The 24,333-nt window shown below is 40.7% G+C and overlaps 3 protein-coding genes across 4 annotated transcripts; 1 reads left to right on the top strand and 2 right to left on the bottom strand.

Moving 5' to 3' along the window:
• Positions 1-5,974: 5,974 nt before the first annotated feature.
• On the bottom strand, positions 5,975-8,957 carry msrb1a (methionine sulfoxide reductase B1a). Its single transcript, XM_081609965.1, has 4 exons — positions 8,800-8,957; positions 6,789-6,931; positions 6,559-6,673; positions 5,975-6,423 (listed from the first exon to the last, which is right to left on the bottom strand). Exons 1-4 carry the CDS (start codon positions 8,852-8,854, stop codon positions 6,404-6,406), a joined length of 333 nt encoding a protein of 110 aa, XP_081466091.1. The 5' UTR covers positions 8,855-8,957; the 3' UTR covers positions 5,975-6,403.
• LOC103469242 (large ribosomal subunit protein uL3-like) lies at positions 6,817-23,649 on the bottom strand. 2 transcript variants are annotated; one of them, XM_081609963.1, is made up of 9 exons: positions 23,531-23,643; positions 22,926-23,061; positions 22,326-22,512; positions 22,076-22,236; positions 21,882-21,983; positions 21,641-21,736; positions 21,405-21,524; positions 21,190-21,282; positions 6,817-6,931 (listed from the first exon to the last, which is right to left on the bottom strand). In XM_081609963.1, the coding sequence occupies exons 2-8, from the start codon at positions 22,968-22,970 to the stop codon at positions 21,223-21,225; spliced, it is 771 nt and encodes a 256-aa protein (XP_081466089.1). In that variant the 5' UTR covers positions 22,971-23,061; positions 23,531-23,643; the 3' UTR covers positions 6,817-6,931; positions 21,190-21,222. The 2 variants fall into 2 exon arrangements, with proteins under 2 accessions (XP_081466089.1, XP_081466090.1); XM_081609964.1 differs by lacking the exon at positions 22,926-23,061 and having other exon boundaries at positions 23,531-23,649.
• LOC103469244 (testis-expressed protein 2-like) lies at positions 9,793-21,051 on the top strand. Its single transcript, XM_081609960.1, has 12 exons — positions 9,793-10,184; positions 13,512-14,783; positions 15,481-15,681; positions 16,032-16,305; positions 16,415-16,596; positions 17,058-17,258; positions 17,797-17,896; positions 19,521-19,653; positions 19,761-19,898; positions 20,003-20,212; positions 20,329-20,449; positions 20,544-21,051. The coding sequence occupies exons 2-12, from the start codon at positions 13,584-13,586 to the stop codon at positions 20,688-20,690; spliced, it is 2,907 nt and encodes a 968-aa protein (XP_081466086.1). The 5' UTR covers positions 9,793-10,184; positions 13,512-13,583; the 3' UTR covers positions 20,691-21,051.
• Positions 23,650-24,333: the final 684 nt, after the last annotated feature.

Raw genomic sequence — 24,333 nt, 5'->3', positions numbered from 1 at the left:
AGTTTTATCAGAACAAGAATCCAGAGAAACCCCTGGTTTCTAAGTTACAAATTACTTCATCTTAAACATGGAGAACTAATTTGTAGTTTTACACTTTTTTTGTTTTCTAATTTTTTCTTTTGTTCTTTGCTCTGGTTTTATTGTTTTTGCAGTATTTCCTTCTAAATCATGTAAAGCACATTGAAGTGCCTTGTTGCTGAAAATGTGCTGCATAAATACAATTACCTTGCCTTACCATCAAATTAACCGAGTTGTCACTTCTGAAGAAAAACATTCCCACAGCATAACACTATCACCACTGTGTTTCTGCATGAGGATGGGAAGAATTTACATTTATGTTTGCAACGTGACAAAATGTGAAAAGGTTTAAGGAATGCATATATTTTTCTCTACACCATTGTTCATTTAGTCTGGATTAGATTGAGGGCAACTGCTGTAAATTCTGGTGAATTTAGGGGGCTAGTGTGAGGGGCAATCTTTGTCTACCCAAAAGAGATGCAGATGTGTTGTGCATTCGTGGGCATGTGCTGACACAAAGCCAGCCTTTTCCACAGAATGTCTTTGGTGTGACTTAAATCCCTCATCAGACAAATCTGCACTCTATTTGATAGCCATGGCCTCTGACTCAAACTCAAAGCTGGGAAATTATTTCACGGAGGTTCACCTTTGAGGTCTTTCACAGCCCCAGATGGCCTGGTATTAAACATTCGAGACGATCGCTCAGCTTCATTTAGCCCATCCCTCACCCTCTGCAGTGTCCAAGCAAAACAAGGACCCCTCTCTCTCTCTCTCTCTCTCAGATGATGATAGAGAACAATAACAGCACCACACACCTCAAGTGCTCCTTTGAAGCTTTGAGACAAAACTGTGCCGCCGTCTGCAGGGGCCTATCTGCCTGAAACCGATCAGAGTGCAGATAGTAAATGATGTTTGCAAACAGCTGTATGTCCAAAGGCTGTCTGTGTTATTGAAGCTGCCAGCACTCTGAAGCACGAAGATGACTGTGTGATAAAGCTGACAATACGGAGGGAGAGCTCATTGAATTTTACATTTTGTTTATTTTTTCGCCGGCAGCCCTCGCGCTTTCAGAGTGGGTTTTTGGTTTTTTTTTCTGGAGAAGGCTTTAGTTTGCATTCTGCGCTGTCAAGTGATACTTCGCAATACAATTATGAATCTGAAGTTTATTGTTTTTAAGGTTTTTTCTTTCTGGTTCTCTTCAGGGTCAGGGTGCAAAATAAGGCGATTCGCCAGAAAATGACAACAAAAAACAAATACATCTGAGATTTAAGGGTACTTAACAGCCAGCTGTTAAGTTTTATAGGGAATAACTTTTATAGGGGGAAAAAAATGTATATATATATATATATATATATATACATGTGCCTCAAATTAATTTATTTTTTAAGTGACTGGATTTAAGTCCTCTTCAGCAGAATGTGGTTGTTTTGTAAAATCTTGTTTCCTTTTAGAGTTGAAGTACAAATCTTCGCCACTTCGTGACTTCATAATAACATGTCTGTGTGACATTTCTTAAATGTTCAGAACTTTTAATATGCAGTTTTATAGTGTAGAGAAACTATTACACAGCAACATTATGTGGCCGTTTATTGTTCTAGTCTTTCTTTGTATTTTCTTTCCAGACACTTTGATTTCCTTATGATCTCTTAAAGTGGATCTTCAGGCTTTTTGCTGTTGATTGCAATGATTTGTTGCAATCTGATCTACAACTTTACTGATGGTACAAAAGATATGTCAATATGACGACACGTGTCCATTTTAACTTTGAGAAGAGCAAGAATCCAGATGTGTCTGGATAACAAATTAAATGAGTAAGGACTAAATGTGTACGTAACAAGTACAAATTGACCTTGGGTTTAAAATTTCAAGCAAACAGGTTTTAAAAACAAGTATTATAGTTAACAATATAAGGAGTTTATGGAAATGTGTTTATTGGTTATAGAATCTTTGTCATGATTTTAAATGTTATTTTTTTAACTTTCTCTTCATTGAGTTGTTTAATTCTTCTCTTTTTTGTTTGTTTCTAGTTAGCTTAACTATGTGTGTTGCCATTTTCCATCCATCCATCCATCCATTTTTTTTACACCCTTGTCCCTCAGTGGGGTCGGGAGAGTTGCTGGTGCCTATCTCCAGCTAACGTTCCGGGCGAGAGGCGGGGTACACCCTGGACAGGTCGCCAGTCTGTTGCAGGGCAACACAGAGACACAAAGGACAAACAACCATGCACACACACACTCACACCTAGGGACAATTTGGAGAGGCCAATTAACCTGACAGTCATGTTTTTGGACTGTGGGAGGAAACCGGAGTACCCGGAGAAAACCCACACATGCACAGGGAGAACATGCAAACTCCATGCAGAAAGACCGGGGCCGGGAATCAAACCCAGAACCTTCTTGCTGCAAGGCAACAGCTCTACGTAGCGTTGGTCTATTTTCTGAGATGTTTCTTTGCTTTCATTTCCCACAACAGGTTCACGTAACGTAGCTTTTGTTTTGTGACGACTTCGCTCACACCATATAAATTCAGTAAACTACACGTTTCAGACTTTATTTCTGTCTTGGCAGAAAAAAAACAATGAGTTTTGTGCTCCCAGAAGGTTTCTCTGAAGTCATTCCAGCATCATTTATAAAGCCCTATTTACTCCTCAAGTCCTCAGACAGACGTTTGGTCAGCACATGTACAGTAACGCTGAAGCATGTGGAGAGCAGCCCCCTCTGTGTATGAAGACATCCCATACAGCGTATATACTGGTCTCTGATGAAAGGAGCTTTCTGTATTTTTGCTACTATGCTGCATTAAGGAGCTTTATTCTTCTAACAAAGTAATCACAGCCTTGGTGGAGAGCAGCTCAGCGCTGCTGGACAGATGTTTTCTGGACCAACCTGGTTACGATGAGACGGCATGTGGCCCCTCGACGACACGCCATTTTCCGAGGCTGCAAAACAGAAGCAGGTGCAGTTCCTGTAAACATCTAAAATTAAGCAACAGGCTCATATATGCTCCAATTAAAACAAGATGTCCCGCCCATGAGTCAGTGTGTTCGGTCAGGCCTCGAGGCTGTCGGCCAGGGGGAGCGAGGGGAGAGGAGAGACTTTGGAGGAGCAGCGGTTTTGATGTAATTAAAGATCCTATTTGGTTAAAAGCAGGATGAGCCCCCAGAGGTCAGGGGAAGAGTGATGCTATCAGACGATTACCACTTCCTCCTTCCTGTTTGCTTCCTCTCGGCCATACAGCTGTGCTCCGATGCCATGCAGAGAGGCCTGCTCTCAGAGATAGCAGAGGCTAATTTGTGAACCCACGTCCTCTACCTCCCTCTTCGTCCTTAAATCTCACATGTGGTTCGTCTTGTTCTTCCTTTAGTCTCCCTTTGTGAGGATGTCACTCTTTCCCACTCCCAAAGATGCCACAGAAGTAGTGCGTGCGTGTGTGCGTGCGTGCGTGTTCCAACTGGCCACATTTATAGACGACACAACAAAGATGCCTAATCAGTCACATGGAAGTTATTGGTTGATTAATTGGGGGGGGATGGAGAGATGGAGATGATGAGGTCAGAAGCAGCATCAGAACAGAAACTGATAGTTTCGGTTCAGAGAAGGATGCACTTAAAATAAAAAAAAATAATTAAAAAAAATACACTGCTCAAAAAAATAAAGGGAACACTTAAACAACACAATATAACACCAAGTAAATCAAACTTCTGTGAAATCAAACTGTCCACTTAGGAAGCAACACTGATTGACAACGGGGACCCTCGTCGGGTCAATCAGTGTTGCTTCCTAAGTGGACAGTTTGATTTCACAGAAGTTTGATTTACTTGGAGTTATATTGTGTTGTTTAAGTGTTCCCTTTATTTTTTTGAGCAGTATACTTCATGCTTTTTCCACAAGTGCTGCCTTCAAAGTCAGCTGAGGAGTTTTGATTCCACACCTTACAGACAAAATCATCCAACATCAAACGGGAGAACCCACCTAAGCGTTGCTCTCCACGAATGTTTGCACTTCCTGTCCTAATCCTGTGGCTGACACCGACGCTTTCATCTCCTGCTCTGATCTTCTGGCCTTTAAAACACGCAGCTCCACACCTGCTTCTCCCAGACACCTAAAAACTGCATGAAAGCCGCCGAGCGTGCCCCCACATCCCCGCTTTGTTTGAAATTCCTCCACTGCATCAATGAAAGAGCCTCTCTGTACGAGGAAAGGATTCCTTCATGTCTGTGACATGAACTCAGAAGAGTTTTACTTGAGGGTGCTTTCCAGAGGTTTTACATCTATAGCTTATCTTAATACGGGATAATGCAGAGAAGTCGCACTGTGCAGAGGAGCTCTACTGCAGAGTAACCATGTGCTTGTAGCTTTTTGGTTTCAAAAGATAAATCAAAGCTTCCAAAAAGGAATATAAAAATGTAGTGGAAAGCTGCACTGTATTGAATTCCCGACTTGGGAATATTTACTCATGTTTCCTTGCTGCTCTTTTAACTGTGAAATTACTAATGGATAAAGGTCAGAAAGTGACGCGGGATTGTGCAATTACTCATAGAAAAAGTCTGGTTTGACAAAAACTATGGCAAATAGAGGGAGACGGCATCCAAAAAATCAAGACTTTCCGATAAATTTGATTCTCTGTTTTCAGAAAAACTCACATTGGAAAAACTGAATGATTGGCCAAACTGCTAATATTACACTTCAATACTTGTGATTCAATTTAAAATGTAAAAAAATAATAATAATAATACATGAAGCATTAATGGAAACGTTTTTTTTATTTTTTGTGGATTTCTAGGGTCTTCAATAAGCTCCTCAGTCTGCGTCTTGTTGCTTGCAGTGCAAAGGAGATCCATGATGGTCCCAGAGTGTTCCTGTGTCCACCTTGGGACGCAGGAACAAGTTTTACTTCTACACCTCACTTTTCTGTTTCCCACTTTATATAGTGGAAAGAGAACATGTTAGAGATTTTGTCAGTGTCTTGTCTGAATAAATAAACTGAAATCCCTTTTAGGGAGGAACCACAGTGAGCTGCTGAAGACTAAGAAGCGCGACTGTCCCTCGTCTCCATTTCCACACTTTCCACAGCAAATCTGAGGGTTGCAGTTTTAGAAGGTCCACATGAAAACGCTTGATGTTTAGAATAAAAATCAAGTTAGCACTTAATGGGTCCCCATGCCTCAGGACCCATCTCTGGAGAAGAGTGCTCAAATTTTGAGATGCTGGAAAATAACTTTTGACCACATTCAGAGCACACACACACATAGACATTCAGAGCACACACACACATACACACACCTAATGACATAAATACATGAGGACATTCATACAATTGTACTAAAGTAATTTGGTTCTCAATCATTTCCTTTGTTATGCTTTAAAAGAAACAGATTTTCTTTTCAATGTGTTTTACATGTTCAGCCATTTTGCTCATTTTCAGAGGAAAGTTTTAAAAGTTTAAGAGCCCCATAGAGAATTTATCATATGATGGAATAAAGATAAAAATTTAAAAAAGTTCCAACGTTTTTCTCCAGAACAAAGACTGGCATGAGACTAAGAGGTAATGTTACTATTAAAATCCACATGAAAAGCCGTCTTTGCCTAAAAAAGAAAGAACCAGAACATCTTGGATGTCTCTGGGGTTGCAACAAGCAGCTCTGACACTCACCTGGCACTCAAGTTATTTCTACAAACTTCTCCCACAGAAAAAGAGCAATATGACATTTCCCCCATTCAGATGTCAGTTACCTAAATCTTACATTAGTTACGCTTTAGTTTGGAAATGAACATTTTGGGAAACTGACCGAGCTTAAACTGGAAGCAGCTGGTGTGTCCAGATCAAGTACCAACAGCTCTGGCTGTCTTGTCTAATGCCTGATCTTAATGTTGCTACTCCCACCTAGTGGCAACATTTTGCATTTAAACCAATGGCAGCTTTTCTCCAGGCTGGTATTACACTAAACACAAACAAATTTGATTAAATACATTTATTTGACTCTTATTTTAAACACTGTGCACAATTTGCATAAAATCCTCATTTCATTTGATAAACTAATAAATATTACATAAAAGTCACACGTTTCTCAACAGTAGATTCATCTCTAAAAATAAACTTGTACCATTTCTTTCAGACCGACTGATAAAAAGCAGAGTTGATATAAACAGTCTGTTTGCATAACGATGTGATTGGTGTGATCAATCTTGTAGCTCAATCGGTGATAATTGCATAATCAAAGGCTTTCCACCGTCTCTTCTGTCCTTGCTCTCCAGTGAGGTCATAGTTCATCAGAGTCCTGGGGCTCCCTGAGAGGACTTTGTCCCAGAACACTTCATTCACTGTCCGCACCCACAGCAGCACAGAGAGGCTTCTGGTCCTTCAGACTCCTGAATCGCAGCTCACCTTACTGTCCATCGACCTTATCTGAGGGTGGGGACAAAAACAAGACATTCGGCAACTTCTTCAAATTAGAAAGATGTTTGGCAATGCATTGCTACATAAAGGCTGCCTGGTTTTGCCATAATATGTTGCTAATGGAACGAAGACTAAAGATTTTACCTTTAGGGACGAACTTCAGTGAGTTGCTGAAGATTCAGAAGCGGGAAACGCCCTTGGCTGGACCGTCATTCACAAATTCATGTCCCAGTCCGTTTCCGCACTTCCCACACTTCACCTGGGAAAACGTTACACTAATTAGTCAAAACAACGTGTAAATATTGTCTTTTTTTTATAAGGAGAAATTATTGGTTTTGCAGTATTCTGCTAATAATCTAAAAGCTTGAAGGCACCTTATAAGCCCCGGGCCTCTCCTTAAATTTGGATACACTGTTTTCATGAATGGTCTCCGTGAAGGCCGGCCAGGGGGACGAGTGCTCGTACTTGGAGCGACTGGAGAACAGCTCATGGTCACATTTAGAGCAAACGTAAATCCCTGAGAGAAAAAGGAGAAGGGATCTTAGAAAAGTTGTTGTTCCAAATCCATTGCAAATGTATTCACACACCAAGAACTTTTGTTTAACACAGCTTCATGTCATTTTTGGTACTCTGTGTGACAGACGAACACCAAATAACGCAAATCTGACAAGAACAAAGTTGTTGAAAAAAGAAAGTTACGAGAAGTTTGTTGTCTGAAATAGAACCTGTGAAACCTGAGCGCAGTATTCAAACTATGAAAAGTAGTTTTGGCTGCATGATGCTGTGGGGAGCAAAATACAAGGCATAATTTAAAAAAGCATATTAGAGTAAAAAAAATGAATTACTTGGCTCAAGTAATTTCAACTTTTATTTATTCACAAATAACACACGCTTAGTACAGAGCATGCTTTAAAGGCTTACTTTACTTTTCCACCATGGAACAGGAATGCTGGACGAAAGATTTATTTATAGAGAAATTAAAACAAGAAATGCTTTTAAAAGAGTCTTGTTCAATTATTTTATCATATAAAGTGTTGCAATTATTTCTGAATCAATATACTAATGCAATGTTAAGTGTGTGCAACTGTTTTTGTAATAAATGGGTTGTTTTATGACGTGGATCCCTGGAAGAGTAGCCATCGTCATGGTAATGGCTAATGGGGATCCAAATAAACAAACAAACAAAATGAAATGCGAATTTAGAAGAATGGCCAACTCAAGGCCTGATCTGACTATTATTTATTTCATTAATAGTGTTATTATTTATTTCCTGACTTTTGTTCTGTGAAGAACCCAGAGAATGTTATTTGATTGTGCTTTCTGGAAAACAATACATTTTTACATTTAGGCACTCCTGCAATTGTCACACCTTTTTTTGTTACAAACTGACTCTGGCCCCCCAACAGAGAAGGGAAAAGTATGCGGCCCTCACAAGAAAAAGTTTTCCAAACTTTTTTTTAAACATAGATCTATGTTTTCGCATCCACCTGAATAATGTGTAGTTGCGCCACTGACTCCAATGATTCACTTCCTGCTTAAGAGCCCCCTGGTGGTTGAAGAAAAATCCACAGAAAAGCCGCATCTTCAAAGTGTAGGAAAAGCAACTTGGAGTCCGGGAAATACTCTAGGTGAAATTGGATCATTTCCACGGCACACCTGACGATCACTCATTGTACACTAGTGTGCCGTGGCACAGTGGTTGAAAAACACTGGCTTAGATATTTCCTTATCTTGCTTGTGTAACTGCCAGATATCTGCTAAAAATAGCTCAAGGCCAGTTTGGTCACATATAGTCATGAAAATAGATATATAGAAGAAAGATATGGGTGTAGTTTTCGGAAGTAGATAAAGACAGACCCCTGTCCGTCTGCTGGGACTGAGATTGATTTCCTGACATATTATAAAATGAAATGAGGGGAAAAAAAGAGGTTACGACAGAAAGTCTTCAGAAAATAATGCACAAACGGATTAGATTTTACATGAGATTTAAACTTCATTATGACTATATATTTTGTATTGTTATTTTCTCCTTTTTAACCAGGTAAAACCTCAGTGAGATCCATTCAACGAGAAAATTATGTAACCCGTAGTAATAGTTACATTGTTTTGTAAGAGTTGTGCTATAGTGTAAACAAAAGACGGATTACAAAACCTCAACAGCAAAAGTACGTAGTGTCTACAGCTGGGTTAATGCTTTTCTGCAAGCATAATAATAACTCGCCCACTATGTTTCGGTCCAATGCGCATTTAAATTTCATTTATTGGACACACTTTAAAAGTTATATAGCATGTGACGCAAGCAATAACATAACGGGCAGACAAACAGCTTACGTTGGCCAGAAAGCGTAAAAACGTCATAAGAAGTAACTGTAGAGAAGAAGATACCTGGTTTGAAGTGGTCTTTAAAGACCTCTCCGCCAAAAAACGAGCAAAACGACATCGCTGTCGGTGAACTTAATCCCTCGCTCTCTGCCGCACTGAGACAAAACGCAACGAGATTGCGCCACTTCCGGTAACTTCCGGCTCGGTTTGAATTTCAAACTAAAACGTTGCCAAAAAGTTTTGGCCACACGCGGATTTTATTAGATAGCTCTCCGAATGTTTATTGTCGACACAGAATACAATTATCATGATTGACTTTTTTTGGACATCATCACTGTCGGAAACATGCAAAAATAAATTATTGCGCAAGTGTGTGAATAGTTTTTGTCATTCCAGTTTTTTTTTTCATAAAAAAAAAGCTATGCACATAAAGCATAGACAAAACTGATACTTGTTTAATTACAATTTCAATCTGAAATAAGCTTCTCAGTTGAATAAAAATAACTTTACACATACATTTGCCCGCGGTGAGAATATTTGTGTGGATTCTAAGATTAGTTTACTACAATAATACTAGCTGGTTTAAAGTGGCCACCTGGAATACAATAAACATGTTTTGTTCGTTAATTTATACATAATCAGCATTAAGTGTCAATAGAAAAGCGGTACCTCCTCCTACCGCCACGAGGCGGAAGTGCACTTGGAACAAATCCTAAAATAATACTCAACACAATTTTTATGCAGTCTTGTTTAAATATTATTATTATTATTATTATTATTATTATTATTATTATTATTATGCTTGAGGTTCTTGGTGCAGCTTGGTGGTCATTTAAAGGCAGGTTAATACAGGAAAATGTCTGACTGCAGTGGTCTGTGTTAGCAGCGATTTTGTGCGACCTGGCCAGAATTTTCCAGGTCGTGCACTTACATAAGTCTGCGTACAGGACTGCGGTGTTGGGAGTTAAACTCACTCCGTGTTTTGACGCTGCTGAGGCAGCAGAGTGGAGAAGGGGGAGGAGGAGGAAAAAGAGGAGGAGAAAGAGTTGCCACGGCCGCCGCCGCTCGCATCTAATCTGGATTAAAGAGTCCTCTCTGCGGTCAGGATTCCCTGTAATGGTTTTATGATGAACCGAACTGGCCTGACGCTTCATGCAGTCAGCAGCGACGCTTAAACAGCGGCTGGTTGAATGATTGAATGATTTTAATTAAGTTTGGGTGAATTTTTGAGACGAGGAGGACCTCTATAGGGCAGTAAAGTTGCTGGTGCACAGATGGATGGATACCGACGCGTAGCAGCAGCAGCAGCAGCAGCAACACACACTGCGCTCTGCAGCAGCAGGCGGGCTGAACACTGCAGACCCACGCTTCATGCACGCTTCTGCATTTAACGATGAGACCATCGTTACCGAATAAAAACGCCATCTTCTTAAGCATGTCACAATCAGGTGAGTAGGTCCTACTGCTGTTATTGACGAGTGCAAATAATATGACATTTGCATTGCAGATGGCGGTTTTTCCAAAAGTAGTAGAATTGTTTAAATGTGGAGTCAGAAAACATCTCCAATAGCTGGTCATTTATTTGTCTTCAAATAAGACTTTTTCTTGATGAAAGTCGTACAGTACGAATCGATTCTCAGGTATTAAAGTTTTTTTTTCTTGTTTTATAATTATCAAAATGTCTGTGTAGAGATAGATTCCACTCTGATAACATTGGGATAAATGTTCTGCCTATTTTTAGTCTGCAATCAACGTCTCATCCCAGAGGCATATCCTCTCATTTCTCATTTCTGCAAAAACTAATCTTTCATTTTATTTTATTTATTGCATTTTATCCCATTGCAACTCCTAATCCAGGATAGACAGAGTGACACGCACATAAATTCACAATGGTGACTTTAGGGTCAGGTCACTGTGGGATTTTCAGATGGTTTCATGGCGATTTAAAAATAAGAAGTGAATTAGGCAGATTGGGGGGTGTGGGATGTAAAAAATGTGGCTTGTGTTGTGCCACCGATAGATGTTAATCAGTTTTGTTTATGACTAAGTATTACATTAAAATCGATAATCAGATACCTTCAGCAACTAGTTTTCATTCTGCACCCTGGATTTCTGTTACCAATACACCTGATGTGTGTGTATGTAGGTAAACATCTGATTTCTGATAAACATCTGTTTCTCTGATAGTGAAAAGACAGATGGACTTTATCAAAGACTTTCAAAATTCAGAGATTCTTAGAGTCATTGTCCATTTGGAAGAACCATCTGCATTCAAGCTTTATTTCTTGGCTAATGTCTTGAGTTGTTGTTTCAGTATTTTTCACATAATGTCCATTACTCATGATAATTATGATGTGTTTTTAGAGTGCACATGTTCCTCCTGCAGAAAAACATCCACAAAACATGATTCTGCTCCTCCTGTACATCACAGTTGGAACGGTGTCCCCAGACCTTGAAACTTTCTATTTTTCCTCACAGTCATCGTGACCAAACGCTTGAATTGTGGTTTCATCAGACAAGATGAAATATCTCCTTTGTCCCATGAGCACATTTCCTTTCAATCTATACCAGTGGTGTTTAATCTTTTATATCATTGTTTTTGTATAACTTGGCACTTATAGATATCTGGGAATTGAACTTAAAAAAGATCCAGAACTGTAGAAGTCTTACAATTCACCCATAGCTGTGTCTCCAGTTAACTCAAACATTGTTTTTGTATAACTTGGCACTTATAGATATCTGGGAATTGAACTTAAAAAAGATCCAGAACTGTAGAAGTCTTACAATTCACCCATAGCTGTGTCTCCAGTTAACTCAAACATTGGGAATTAACCTGAAGCTCACAAGGCCATGATTTCATCATGTGGCCTTTCCCAAATTATTTAAAGTCGTAATAATTTTACTGTTTGTAAGCCTGTGAATGTAAAGAACTCGTTTTTACTCTGGCATTTAGCAATCAGAAATAATTTTGCTAATCCTAACTAAATCTATCTAAAACAGTAAATGCTTAGTCAGATTTAATTTGGCACAATGACAAATAAATGTTATGTGTATTTTTATATAGTGCATTTAATTATAGGGACTATAGGGAATTATAGGGACCACTCTTATCTTATGCAGATAAGAGTGGTGTGTTGGCTCTTGATGCTGTTTTTGTTGCCTTTATTCTGGGTGGTCGTTCTCTTCCACAGTTAGCTGAATAGTCTGGGAAATGCTCTCTAAAACAAATAAAATAATGTTTTCAATCATTTAATAAAAATAAATAAATAAATTGCTAAATAAATCAGATGTTCAGGTAGGAGTATTTTCCTTTCTCCTCTTATTTGAGCTGAGAATATTTCAGAGTCCTCCCTGGGAAGCTGCCAGGCCTCTGCTGACTCCACTCAGCAGCAAAGATATTTAAGGTTTTGCTCCTTATGTCAGCAGGAACTTTTTCCAAATTGACTCCTGAGTCAAAATTGATTAGCCTGACGCAGGGTCGTCTGCAGCAGCAGCAGCTTAACCATATGCAGAGCGGCACTTCTGGTTAATTAGATTGAAAACGAAAAAGTCCAGGGGGTTTGTGTTCAAATTGATGTCCTGATGATGTTCATGAAGCAGAGGCCTATTGTAGAACTGTATTGTAAGCTGCACAAGTTGCTAATAAAATCCTGCTATGAAGTATAGGAGCGATAATTTTTTTTTTGCAAAACCAGTAAATGTGGAGGATTATCTAAAATCTATACACTTAGATTTAAAAAATGGCAAAAATTTAATATTTGAATGCACATGAGAAAATAATATTTACACCATGAGAATCTGTTGATAAATGAATGATAAAACTTGCTTTAACAACATAATTTTGGGTCAGTTTTTCATTAAAAGCTCTTATGTGCAAAAATATTGACTTTCACAGTTAATCCACTCTTAGCCTGGATCTTATGACATTGTGTACTCTGTCCAGTCTCCATGACATAATGCATGGCTGTGGTTGTTCACTGTAAACAAACTTTTAAAAGGCTTGCTATAGATCAGCATGCTCTCAAGGGCTTGGTCTAATTGCTGTGCTTTCAAAGCTTTAATGGGCCACAGTTGCTAAAAGCCAGACTTTTTTGTTCTTTGTGTTTGCAACAAAGTGAAGTTTTGGCTCAGCTTTGACGTAAGTGGTAATTTTTAATTGGCTCTGTAAATACAAGTCCATCTCACCAAATTAAAATATGATCAAAAGGTTTCTTTTTTTTCTAGTATTTGAATTAGAAAAAAATGAACAAGAAGACATTTCAAAAATCTCTTCTTGTTCATTTGAAAAACATTCTCATGATGATAACCTGAGACATAGTGTGAGAGTGGAGCCCCCTACTGACCATGAGGCTATGAGCAATAGTATGGTTTGCTTATGTCTTGGTTTGGGGGTTATCAATCCATATATATTTTGTTTCACCTGAACGTGACTTTTTGAGTTTAAAGAAACTATGGCGAGGTTCCAAAATGACCAACAGACTAATGTTATTACAAAAAACAAAAAAGTTCTGAGATAAACACTTTGGGAGAACTCAAGGACTCACAAGGGCCTCTGCTGACCTGGAGGAATTTAAAAAGCATCTTATTCCACTTTGACCATCTCTGGTTCCCTGAATGCCTGCAGAGGGATAGCTTAAAATGAAGGAAAGCTACAGAGAGGATTGGAAACAAGGGCAGTGCAATTTAAAGGGAAAGTAAAGTGTAAAGTGGATGTCTTGCTGCTGATACATTAGCCACAGTTTAACATCTTGTCCCTCTTTCACTCCATTTGCAAGGTACGCCTGGATAAACTGCAGCTAGACCTACAGTTTCACGTTCATGACATTAGCTCCTGGTTTATATTCATCATGGAGGAGAGCAAGCTTATCTTCAGCTTGGACCACCTTGATGAAGGTCCCTCTGTTATCTTTTCCAAAGACAAACCGCAAACCCTGGACTGCCAGCATGACCTCAGTTTAAGAATGAATCTAGACCTGAACCAAAGCCACCGCCCCCAGCCGCTCTACCTGCCGCACTCTCCTTCATCTCCAGGCTCTTTAACAGATTTAACATCATCTTCAGCAGACCTCCTCATCTCGACTGGCTTGGTCAAATCCTCCTCCACAGACCTGAAGCCAAAGGAGAGCAGCACCCTGAGAGGTAAGCCCCTCCTCAGCCTAGTCAAGTCCCTCAGTACAGAAATCTCCCGCCGGGGTGAGCCTGATGACAATCTGTCAAAGTCGGACTCCAAGCTGCATCTGCATCCCTGGAAGCAAGTCACTCATCCAAAGATGCCAGAATGCGGGCCTGCATCAGGGGTGTTGAGCGAAAATGAGGACTGGGCATCCCCCCTGTCTGCCGGCAGCATGTCTCCCACTGAACCCCGGGGCAGTTCCCTGATTGCTGAACTGGAGGACACCAGGAGGAGGTTTTCAGAGGCCATGCAGGATCCATTAAGCATGCTGAGTAAGATCATGGGGGATGAGAGCTCTGGAAGCCCCAAGCAGGGCAGAGCATCTGGTACAGGAGACCAGCCAGCCTCCCAGGGAAGCTGTGAAAGAGATGGGTGCAGTGAAGATTTTGACCTCAGGTGCAGAAAGAGAGCGGACAGTGAGCACAGAGCTGTGTGTGACACTCCACTCCAAAGACTCCAAAAAGATCAACTGATGCAATCTTCAGTCTTCCCGAAACAAAACACGCAAAGCCGAGACAAGGATCTAGAAATCTGCACCTATGAGGATGTAATGGAGCTTCAGACGAGATCCGCAGGGAAGTATCCCAAAACGAACCTCCAGTCTCAAGTCTCTTTTTCAGGAACATCGTTGCCTTTTTACTGGCTCATCCCCGTAGGTCTGCTGGCTTACGGACTCTTTGTTCTCCCTCTGCCACCGTACTTCGCCGGTCTGTCCATGGGGATTGCATGTGGCTTTATATTGGGCTTAGTGGTGGTCTTCGTGTTTGCCCCCCGACGTGTCCGCAGCAGAAACAAACAGGAGTCTCAAGGCAATTCCACTCCCGTGAACGTGGATCTCCTGGATGGAAAGTCCATGGACACACAAATCATTGAGGTAATTCCTGAGAAACACTACTTCTTTTTTGGAATTAGTAATGTTGCTTTGTGTTTATATATGCAAGTTAGACTCTTTAAGACCCAGACTCTTAACCTTGGTCAGTTAAGAGAAGAGGGCCAAGGATTTAGGGAAGTTTTGTAAAGAGGAGTGGTCAGAGATTCCTCTCGAGTGGTGCTGGAGGTTTAAGGTGCATTACTCCTGCTTTTTTCTCTTTAGAATTAAATCCCTAAGAAAGTTTAGAAATTATTCATTTGCTTGATCTCCTTAGGAGCTTTCTCTTTGTCACATTACTTATTTGGCTACGTAAAAACAAGCCTGCAGCTGTATTATGATCTTTGCATGAGGGAAGGTCTGCACAGCAGCAGATATTTGAGATGCTGTAAAGCACAAGCAGCCCATCATAGATTATTTTTGAGGCTATTTCTGTCTAACAAACTGCCTGCAGGCTCTGCATCTAGGAGAAGGTCATAATGACCACAGAGTTATTGAGATAAACAAAGTGACATTTCAGATACATCCACTGTGGAGGGAGATGGATGCATTCTGACGGGTCTCATGTTTCCCCTCCTGCTGAGCTGTACTGTTACATTTTGCTCTGCCGCTGAGACATTATCACCAACTCACAGGTTATTTATTTCTTGCATTGCTATTTATGATTTTAGATTTGGAGGTGTATCTTTTTTTTTATTTTCAGGGCTGGATGAATGAGGCACACAGCTATGATCCCGACACCTTCCACCCCTCCATAATGCACTCAGTTTATGTGACGCTGGATGGCAGCAGGCTTCACTTGGCAAACCCCCGTGCCAATATTCCCCGATGGGCAGCTTTTGATGAGCCGCTCCACGAAGCCGTGTTTCTGCACAGCCGTACTTACCAAATGGCTAACAGCAAGGTGAATGTTTGATCAAACAAATCTAACCTGTTTAGAACAGAGCACAGACCTTGACGGGGGAGGAATGAGAAAGCAGAGGTGACCTCTAAACTAAACTTTTCACACTGACCTGTCTGCACCCACTTTGTCACCTAACACTGAGGTGACAGACCTACAGGACCAAGTGATGATGCACTGAACAAACTTGACCTCTCTGCACTTAGCAAGCTTGCAAAGCCTTTCAGCTTAATGACAGGAGAAACATTTTGCATGACGTCCCTTTGACATGCACATTGAAGGCTTAGAAGAATGAAAATAAAATGGAAATGATTGCTAATTGTCAGTGGCTGATGCAAATGTGTTCCTCCCAGGTGTCTCTGGTGCCTCCTGGTTTAGCTCGCAAGAGGGTTTGGAACAAGAAGTACCCCATCTGCATCACTGAGGGGGAGCTGGAGGTAGAGAGTCTATTGGAAGGGCAGGAGGAGGGTGAAACAGCAGAGAAACCCAGCATCCCTAGCCAACGGTCTCCTGCCCCTCTGTACCTGTTTGGCCGCACTGGAAGAGAGAAAGAGGAATGGTTTCAGCACCTTCTGTCTGCTTCGAAGGCTGCACCCCAAAGTGAATCGCATCCAGAGGAGAACACAGGTAATAAGAATGTATTTACCTGGTGAGCAACTTATCTTATTTTGATAAGACGTTCATGCAAAAAATCAGGGTTTTATCAACCAGCTGTCATCTTCTATCTTTCACACAGAAGCACAGACTGGCGGAGAGGCTGTTAAGGAAGCCCCAGAGGAGTTCGCCGACTTGTCGATGAAAACAAGAACGCTGCTGGAGTACAGCACCTACATGATGCAGCTGATTGGCTCAGACAGAAATAGTCCCGCTCTCAGCCCCAGCTGCAGTGACAAAGGAAGCCCCTCAGCTGGCAAAAAGGTCCATAAGCTACATCTGTACTTAGCTTTAGCTCCAATATGACACATATAGTGCCTTGCATAAAATCCTGAGAATTTTCAAAGTTGCTAACTGTTTTTGGGAGTATATGGGAATCAGTGGGTATTTATTGGGATAAAAAGAAATAAATCTGGAATTTGAAATGTCCAAGTTTGGCCTTTTAAATATGGTTTGAGAAAATACTAGATATTTTAGCATTAATTTGATAAGCAGATTTCTTGCAAATACACTTTAGTATAACAATGTTATTTTTTAATGAAATGCACATAGCACACTACTAGCTGTCACTTTAACCAGCTTCCTTGTTCATGCTGAAGTTGTGACATGGTAAAATGTGAAAAGTTCAAGTCCTGGGAATTCTGTTGCAAGGCACTGTAATGGGAATTACTGACTAAACAAAGTACCATATCAAGCTGCTTATTTTGTCTTTATATTCTCCACAGATTTCCACTGAAGATTGTGTTTCTGGGAGTGAAGCTGGAGGGGACATCGGGGCAGTCACTGAGTCGGGTGGATGCTCCACAGACAGCCAGCCTGCGTGGATAAATTCTCTGGTGGGGAGGATTTTCTGGGACTTTCTCCGAGAAAAATACTGGGCTGATCAAGTGGCTCACAAAATCCAGAAGAAACTCAGTAAGATCAAGGTGAAGCTGACTGATTTGGTGTTCCTGACAGATGTTTTTTTTAATTTTTTTTTTAGAAAATATTTGATCCATCAGCGAGTGTTCAAGGACTTACATGTAACCGACTACATTAAAGCAAAAATGAGACGCTCATTTATTTTTATCACATCGGCAGTGGGCATGTTAACGGTTTAACAATGATAAATTGCATGTCTTGTAAGTATTACTTTGCACAAAATCATAAGACTTTACAACAGTCACACATATTCTTCAGCTCTTTGTTTACATGAGAGTGAGAGCGTTTGCTGACAATGCACTCTTCCAGGTTTCCAAGGCAGGTGGGATACTACAGAAGAGAAATGATGACGCTGCATCACTCATTACTCATTTCCTCTTCTTTTTGCCTCACACCATCCCTTATAGTCTCCTGCATGCACAGACATTCATCCACACTACAGCTAACCCTTTCTGCTTATTGGTTTGAGAGGCTTGTAAGGTTTTTCTCTTTGATGTCAATACTCCGTGCTTACAGATGAAATTCTCCTCCTGTTTTATACAGTTGCCTTACTTCATGAATGAGCTGACCCTAGCTGATCTGGACATGGGAAGCTGCCTTCCTCAGGTCTTAACCACATCAACACCTTCACTGGATCGCAGAGGTACAGCATGCTTTATGCCAGTCTATATTGATTGTATGTACCCTGAACTTTCCTCCCATGAACCTTTTTGATTGTTGGAAACGTTCAACATTTCTATCTATCCTGGTTCATTGTGTTACCACTAAGTACCTGTGTACATTAGGTCAATTCAGTTCTCAGATCATTTGGGCTGTTAAGCATTGTTGTCATCTTAAATGCAAAAGAAAAATTGTGAAAGAGCTGTGCAACCTCCAAGAGCCATCTATAAGCAGACAGATATTTTGCAAATACAGTATTTAGATTTAGCCTTTTATGCGGTTTCAGCCAGATAGAAAATAAAAAACTCAATACACTCTCAACAGGGGTTCACAACAACTAAAATCAGACTACGCATTACTTCTGATTTATTTTCAGAACAAGATTTGCAGGATATCAGCAAAACACAATAATGTAGTTTTATTGCTAAACATGATTATATCAGTTGAAATTAAGTAATATTTTCCTAACTCTGTTTTTAGGAGATTTAGGTCACCAGGATCTCTATTAGATGTGGATCAAAAAAGACATTGAAAGTCCATCCAATATACAGCATTGCACATTCAGTAACTGATACATCACCTGGGGGCCTCTGAACAAAGCCAAAACACTTTGTTAATGAAGACTGACGGTACTAAACAGACAGAAAAAAAATAAACATAGAATCAGCTTGTTTGTGAGACTGATTAATCGAAACTCGGAAAACTTGGCAAACAACAATGTGGTAGACTGGTATTGCAGAAAGAGACAAGCTTAAGCAAGGCTGAGGATAGAGTCAGACGATACAGATAAGTAAATTAGAAAGAAAGAACAGCCTCGACATAGTGATCTAGAAACCAAAGAAAGGCAAACTAAGGACATCTCCAATGTTAATTTGACATCATACATAATCCTGTCCTCTTCCAACAGTCCCAATGTATATGTGCAAGTTGAAATTGGCCCTAGGAGTTGGTGCATCAGTGTATCATTGTTCATCCCATGTGCCTTTTTGCTGCCTGTGATGGACTAGCGACCTGACCATGGTGTACCCCGACTCTCGCTGAAAGAATAATTCCAAATATCTTCTTAGTACCACTAATGGCACCTGTACCCCAGTTTGGAAAATATGGTAATAGATTTTTCCTGAATTTGGTTTACTACGAGCGGATAAACATCATGGTTTGGTATTGATTTCTTGGAACGAAACCACAAATATTTAAATTGTTAGTAAAATGATCAAGCTGAACATGAAAATTCTAATTACTCTTAAAAGTAAACCTAACCTTTTCATAGTTATTTCACAAAGAGTATCCCGTTATAATTTTTATTTCTATCTAGCAAGCAAAACAAGTGTACTCGGATGGTTCAGGTCATAATCTTGTTTGTTGTGCAACAAATAGGATCGCACCCTCTCATTGTCTCACTTAGTGAAGTGATTAGCAATCCTCTTAATCAAGCATTTCCATCCATGACATGTCAAAGCTAGGCCCTACTGATCTAGCATCACTCCGGCCAGATTAGCTTTTGGCTCCTGCTCCAAGACAACCTCCTGGCTTAGATCAAAGTCCATTAAGAACACTGTTTGTCCGTATCCCCGCTACTTATCTTCCTCCTCCCATTTGACCTCCAGGTTTGTGGCTGGACCTGGAGTTATTGTACACAGGCTGCCTTCAGATGACCCTGGAGACTAAGATGAACCTGTGTAAGCTAGGCAAAGAGGGAGAGGCCGAAGCTCACAACATTCCTGAGAACCTGCAAATGGGGTGAGCCCCCCCTAGGCAACTTTACATGAAATATGCTGGGGTTTAATAAAGAAAAAAGTTCAGAGCTCGAGATTCACAGCAACGTATGCAACTGTGTTTTGTTTTAGCTCTAAGCCGAGGCTGTGTATACTAGCAGATAGTGACGAAGAGTCCTCCAGTGCTGGGTCTTCTGATGAAGAGGAAATACCCCCATTTGATCCACAGAGTTCGCTGGGTGATAAGAACAATCCTGCAGCAGCTGATGGGTGAATTGTTGCCTCAAACATAATTAAATCACAGAAGCACGGCGTATCAGCTATGCAAAGCTACTGATTTTACTCGCCAACTTTGCAGTTTTCCTTCTTTGTAGGCACGCAGGTGGTAGTACAGGCAGGAAAATCCTGAGATTCGTGGATAAAATAGCAAAATCCAAATACTTCCAAAAAGCCACCGAAAATGAGTACATCAAGAAGAAAATAGCCGAGGTCTCCAACATGCCCCTGATGCTCAGTGTCGAGGTCGTGGAGCTTTCTGGAACACTCACCATCAACATACCTCCTCCTCCGACTGATAGGATCTGGTACTTGCCTTTATCGTTCGGATCTTAATTCTTTTTAAAATTTTCATATTTACAAGAAACTGCATGTATGTTTTCATCTTCCGTCATGCTCCTTGCTAACTTTTGTTTGGTTTCAGGTATAGTTTCCGAGTGCCTCCCAGGTTAGACCTTCATGTGCGCCCCATGCTTGGAGAGAGGGAGGTCACCTTCACTCATGTGACAGAGTGGATCGAGAAAAAACTCCAGTGCGAGTTCCAGGTCGGTCCGTCAATTCACCATCTGTGTGGCCTTCATATGATTTAATAATCCCTGTATTGATTGGTAAATGTGTTTACTCTCTGTATCTGAACAGAAAATATTCGTCATGCCCAACATGGATGATTTGTATCTGCCCCTGATGACATCCAGCCTGGAAAACCCTCCTGCATCCCACCATTCCTCTGTGATTTCAACTTCCCACCAGTCTTCCATGGAGTCTCAGGAATACATGTCAGACTAGCGCCACCCTGTGGCTGGAGAGCATATGTGATGTTGAAGAAAACCAGATGTGCATCTGTGTGATGAAGCTTTGAGAGTGCAGCAGGTTGATGGTCATACTAAATGACCTTGTAATTAGTGAAGGAAAAATGCTTCCTGCTGAACTCAAACTGTGACCTTGGGACCACCAGAACTGTGGGGACCAGGATAAGCGCCCCCTTCAGGGAGTTTACTCAATTGCATTTTATTTACACATTTTTTTTTAAGTAGTGCAAAACCGATCAACAGAAACTGCACAACACAAAAAGACTTTCATCATTCCATCCACCCATACTGCATGATATTATTTTATGTTCTTTTCAAATTAAAAATTATTTAAAATTTCAAAATTTGTCTTTTTTTTCAAGTTTTATTTGCAGACCTTGTACATAATTGAAAAACATGCATCTATTCCTGGTAAGATTCTGAGAAAGTCAAACTAAAAAAAAAAAACACGTTGTGAATAAGTAAAATATATTTACTGTTCTGCAAGTAGATTATCAGAAGCCATTCTTTCAGGCCTCCTCTGACAGAGGTTGCGGCGTTGTCTTTAGAGGATCTTTTTTCAGTGGCCCCTATGAACAGAGGAGAGGTTAAATGTTGAAAAAAAACTTCTGATCCATAGATTGCAAATTCATGGTAAGATAAACTTGCTTCTTGCTTTGTACTTATTGAAATTAAGCTTTAATACACTCACCATAAAATCTCTCTTCTCTTGGGCCGTTTGGAAGCGCCCATGTCCGAATTTGGAAGTGGTGTCGATGAATTTGAGCTCAATGGTCTCCTTGGCCCTGCGTGACATGAGCATGAGCAAGGACTGCAGGAAGACACGCATACTTAGTTGAATTTCAACTTTAACTTCAGTGTTTCAAATCAGAAAGGTCTAACATCATACCTGAACGATACGTCTTATGTAAAACTAAGTCTCCCTACCTTTCTGAGTGTGAGGACACGTTTTTTAGCACCAACAACGCAGCCTTTCACCATGACAAAATCATTATTTACATCACCATAGCGAGGAAAACCCCCCTATACAGAGAAAATACAGAAAACTGAGCTGACTCCTGAATTGATTTTAAAGATCTTTGCTCATCTTTACAAGGGTGCTAATAAATTTGGAGAGTGCTGTGAATATGAGTGTTATCACAAGCAGTGACATGAGTTCAGATGGTACCATTGGAGTGATGGTTTTCTCGCTGAGGTCGTAGCCGGTGGAGGCATTGTTGCGCACCACCTTTCCATCCTGGAGGTGAACGCCTCTGCCGATACGAAATATCTGGGGACACATTAGGAAACCTCAGAGGTGAAGGCAGTTATCATCATATTGAACTAGTCATTTACTTATAGTTTTGATAAAATCAGGTTAACCTTCTTGTTGATCTCAGTGCAGTGCTGATAGCCTTTCTGACCAGCCCGAGCTATAGTGAAGGCCACACGTGCAGGATGCCAGGCACCAATGCAGGCCACCTTTCTCAACCCCTTGTGGGTCTTTCTGGGAAGCTTCTTTGTGTGCCAGCGACTTGTAACTCCTTAATGTAGGAAGCACAGATCCAATCTGTCTTGTCATGTGTGTTATGGACAGTACTGTTACTGAAACAAGCTACAGCATAGATCCTACCTTTGAAGCCATGACCTTTGATGACTCCAATGACATCAATCATCTCATCCTGGTAAAACACTGCGGATATGGGCACGGCTTTCTCCAAGTGCTCCTTGGCCCAGTCCACTTTATCTGCGACTCTGCCTCCATTCAGCTGCACCTCCATGATGTGAGCCTTCTTCTGCCTTAAGGGCAGCAGTCGCATCTAGAAACAAGACAAAAGAACAACAAGTAAATCAAGCCCTCAAGTCTCGGGCAATTGTGTTGCCTTTAAGTGGGGGAAGAAAGACGTCTGGCTATAATTAGAATTATTAGAAGTCATATTTAAAAACATCTCATGTTGTTATCAGCTCTGTGCAGAAAAAAAGCAAGGATCCATAAAGCCATTTTAAGATCTGACAACTTTTCCAAGCTTTAAATAATCTGCTTTAGCTGCCAGGATTGACCCTGAAAAAATATTTTTAAACTGATATTTGAAACTGGACTCCTCAGTTCTCCTCCTCAGACTCAGTGTCGTGCCCTGAGCCAACGTGCTAGGGATTTACAAGCTGTTCTGACTGTTGCCTGCTTCTTGTGAAGTGGTGTCGCTACACAGTGGCGCAGGTGAATTAAGCCCACCTGAGAGTGAACAATAACCCTGATGACTGAACAGTACTTCTTCATCAGATTCAAATCCTTCTCCAGCTGTTTCTTTCCGGCCTCATCCTGCCACTTCTTGCTGTACTTGGTGAAAGCCTTCTTCTTGCTCTTAGCCCTGAAACACAGACGGCCTCAGTGGAAAAACCTAACTTTGATTCCCCCAAATGTATTCTTGTCATTGTGGACAAATATCTCCATCTTTATCTCCTCTGACTATAAAACATTTTCCTTAAAGGAATTTTTTATTTTTTGAAGTTAACGTTTTTTAAGCTCACAACCAACCCAATAATTTTAGTTTCTGAAAGTAAATGTGGCAGAAATCTCTCAGATGATATTCACCTTTCTGCATATTTCCACTGGTATTCTGACAATTTATGTGAGGAAATCTTAAAGGTTGGAAGAAATGGAACAGAAGACTGAAATTAATTAGAACGCCACAGAAAAATAAACAAACTGTTATATTTACTAGGAATAGAAAAGAGATAGTAATTATTGGCATTCAAATAACAAAGAATAGCACGTAGTAACTACGTTTTTGTGTCTAGAAGCTGAACAATTTCACTGTTTTTCTAATATGCGCTTACTTAGACCAGGGCGGTGCACCTCCCTCAGAGTGTGGGTCATGCCAGCTTTATATCCCAGGAAGGCAGTGAGGTGGATGGGGTGGCTGGGGTCGTCTTTGGGCCACGTGTGGACCCTGCCCCTGTGCTTCTTGCAGCGCCTGCGGGGCAGGAACCCCATGTGCCCATGGCGTGGGGCGTGGAACTTGCGATGAGACTGAAAAACACCATAAGCAGCGCTGAATAGAAGCAGGTGACCACCTGAACATTCAATTAACATGGGTGAGATTTGCACTGAAACATTAAAACAACCTTTTCCAGTCATAGTTTTGAACTAATCCACAAACATTCTTCACATTCTGATTTTTTTTTTTAAAAAGTAGAGCTACCTGGGTACTAAAGGTCATCTTGTAAGGACTTATTTTAGCTGTAGAAGTCCCAAGTGAATTATGCGTCCAAATAAGAACTAGAAATTCACTCTTTACATAACCAGCTACTAATCTAGCATAGTGTCCTCAGTGATAACGATTACAATATTTAAATAGTCTATTACTTTTAAACCCACCAGCCAAAAAACACACATGCTTCCATGTCAAGGACATAATGGGATACAGCCATGAAAAACTGACGAAAATATAACCCACAGTAACCCAAAATAGTGACCCAATACTGACCATGACTTTGCAACCGTCCAGGCAGAGGAGAGCAGGAAAAAGGAACTAGTACTGCTGCAAGTGTCACACATAAGATGATACACAAATTAAGCACTCTAATTTGGTGTTTGGCTCCGTCCAAGAGACATATTCTCTTTCAAACAAGACAATCTT

Source organism: Poecilia reticulata, chromosome 8, assembly GCF_904066995.2.
Source record: "Poecilia reticulata chromosome 8, P_reticulata-male-v2, whole genome shotgun sequence".
Taxonomy (NCBI): domain Eukaryota; kingdom Metazoa; phylum Chordata; class Actinopteri; order Cyprinodontiformes; family Poeciliidae; genus Poecilia; species Poecilia reticulata.
The sequence above is the reverse complement of the archived record's forward strand: the minus strand, read 5'-3'. Positions and strand labels throughout refer to the sequence as shown.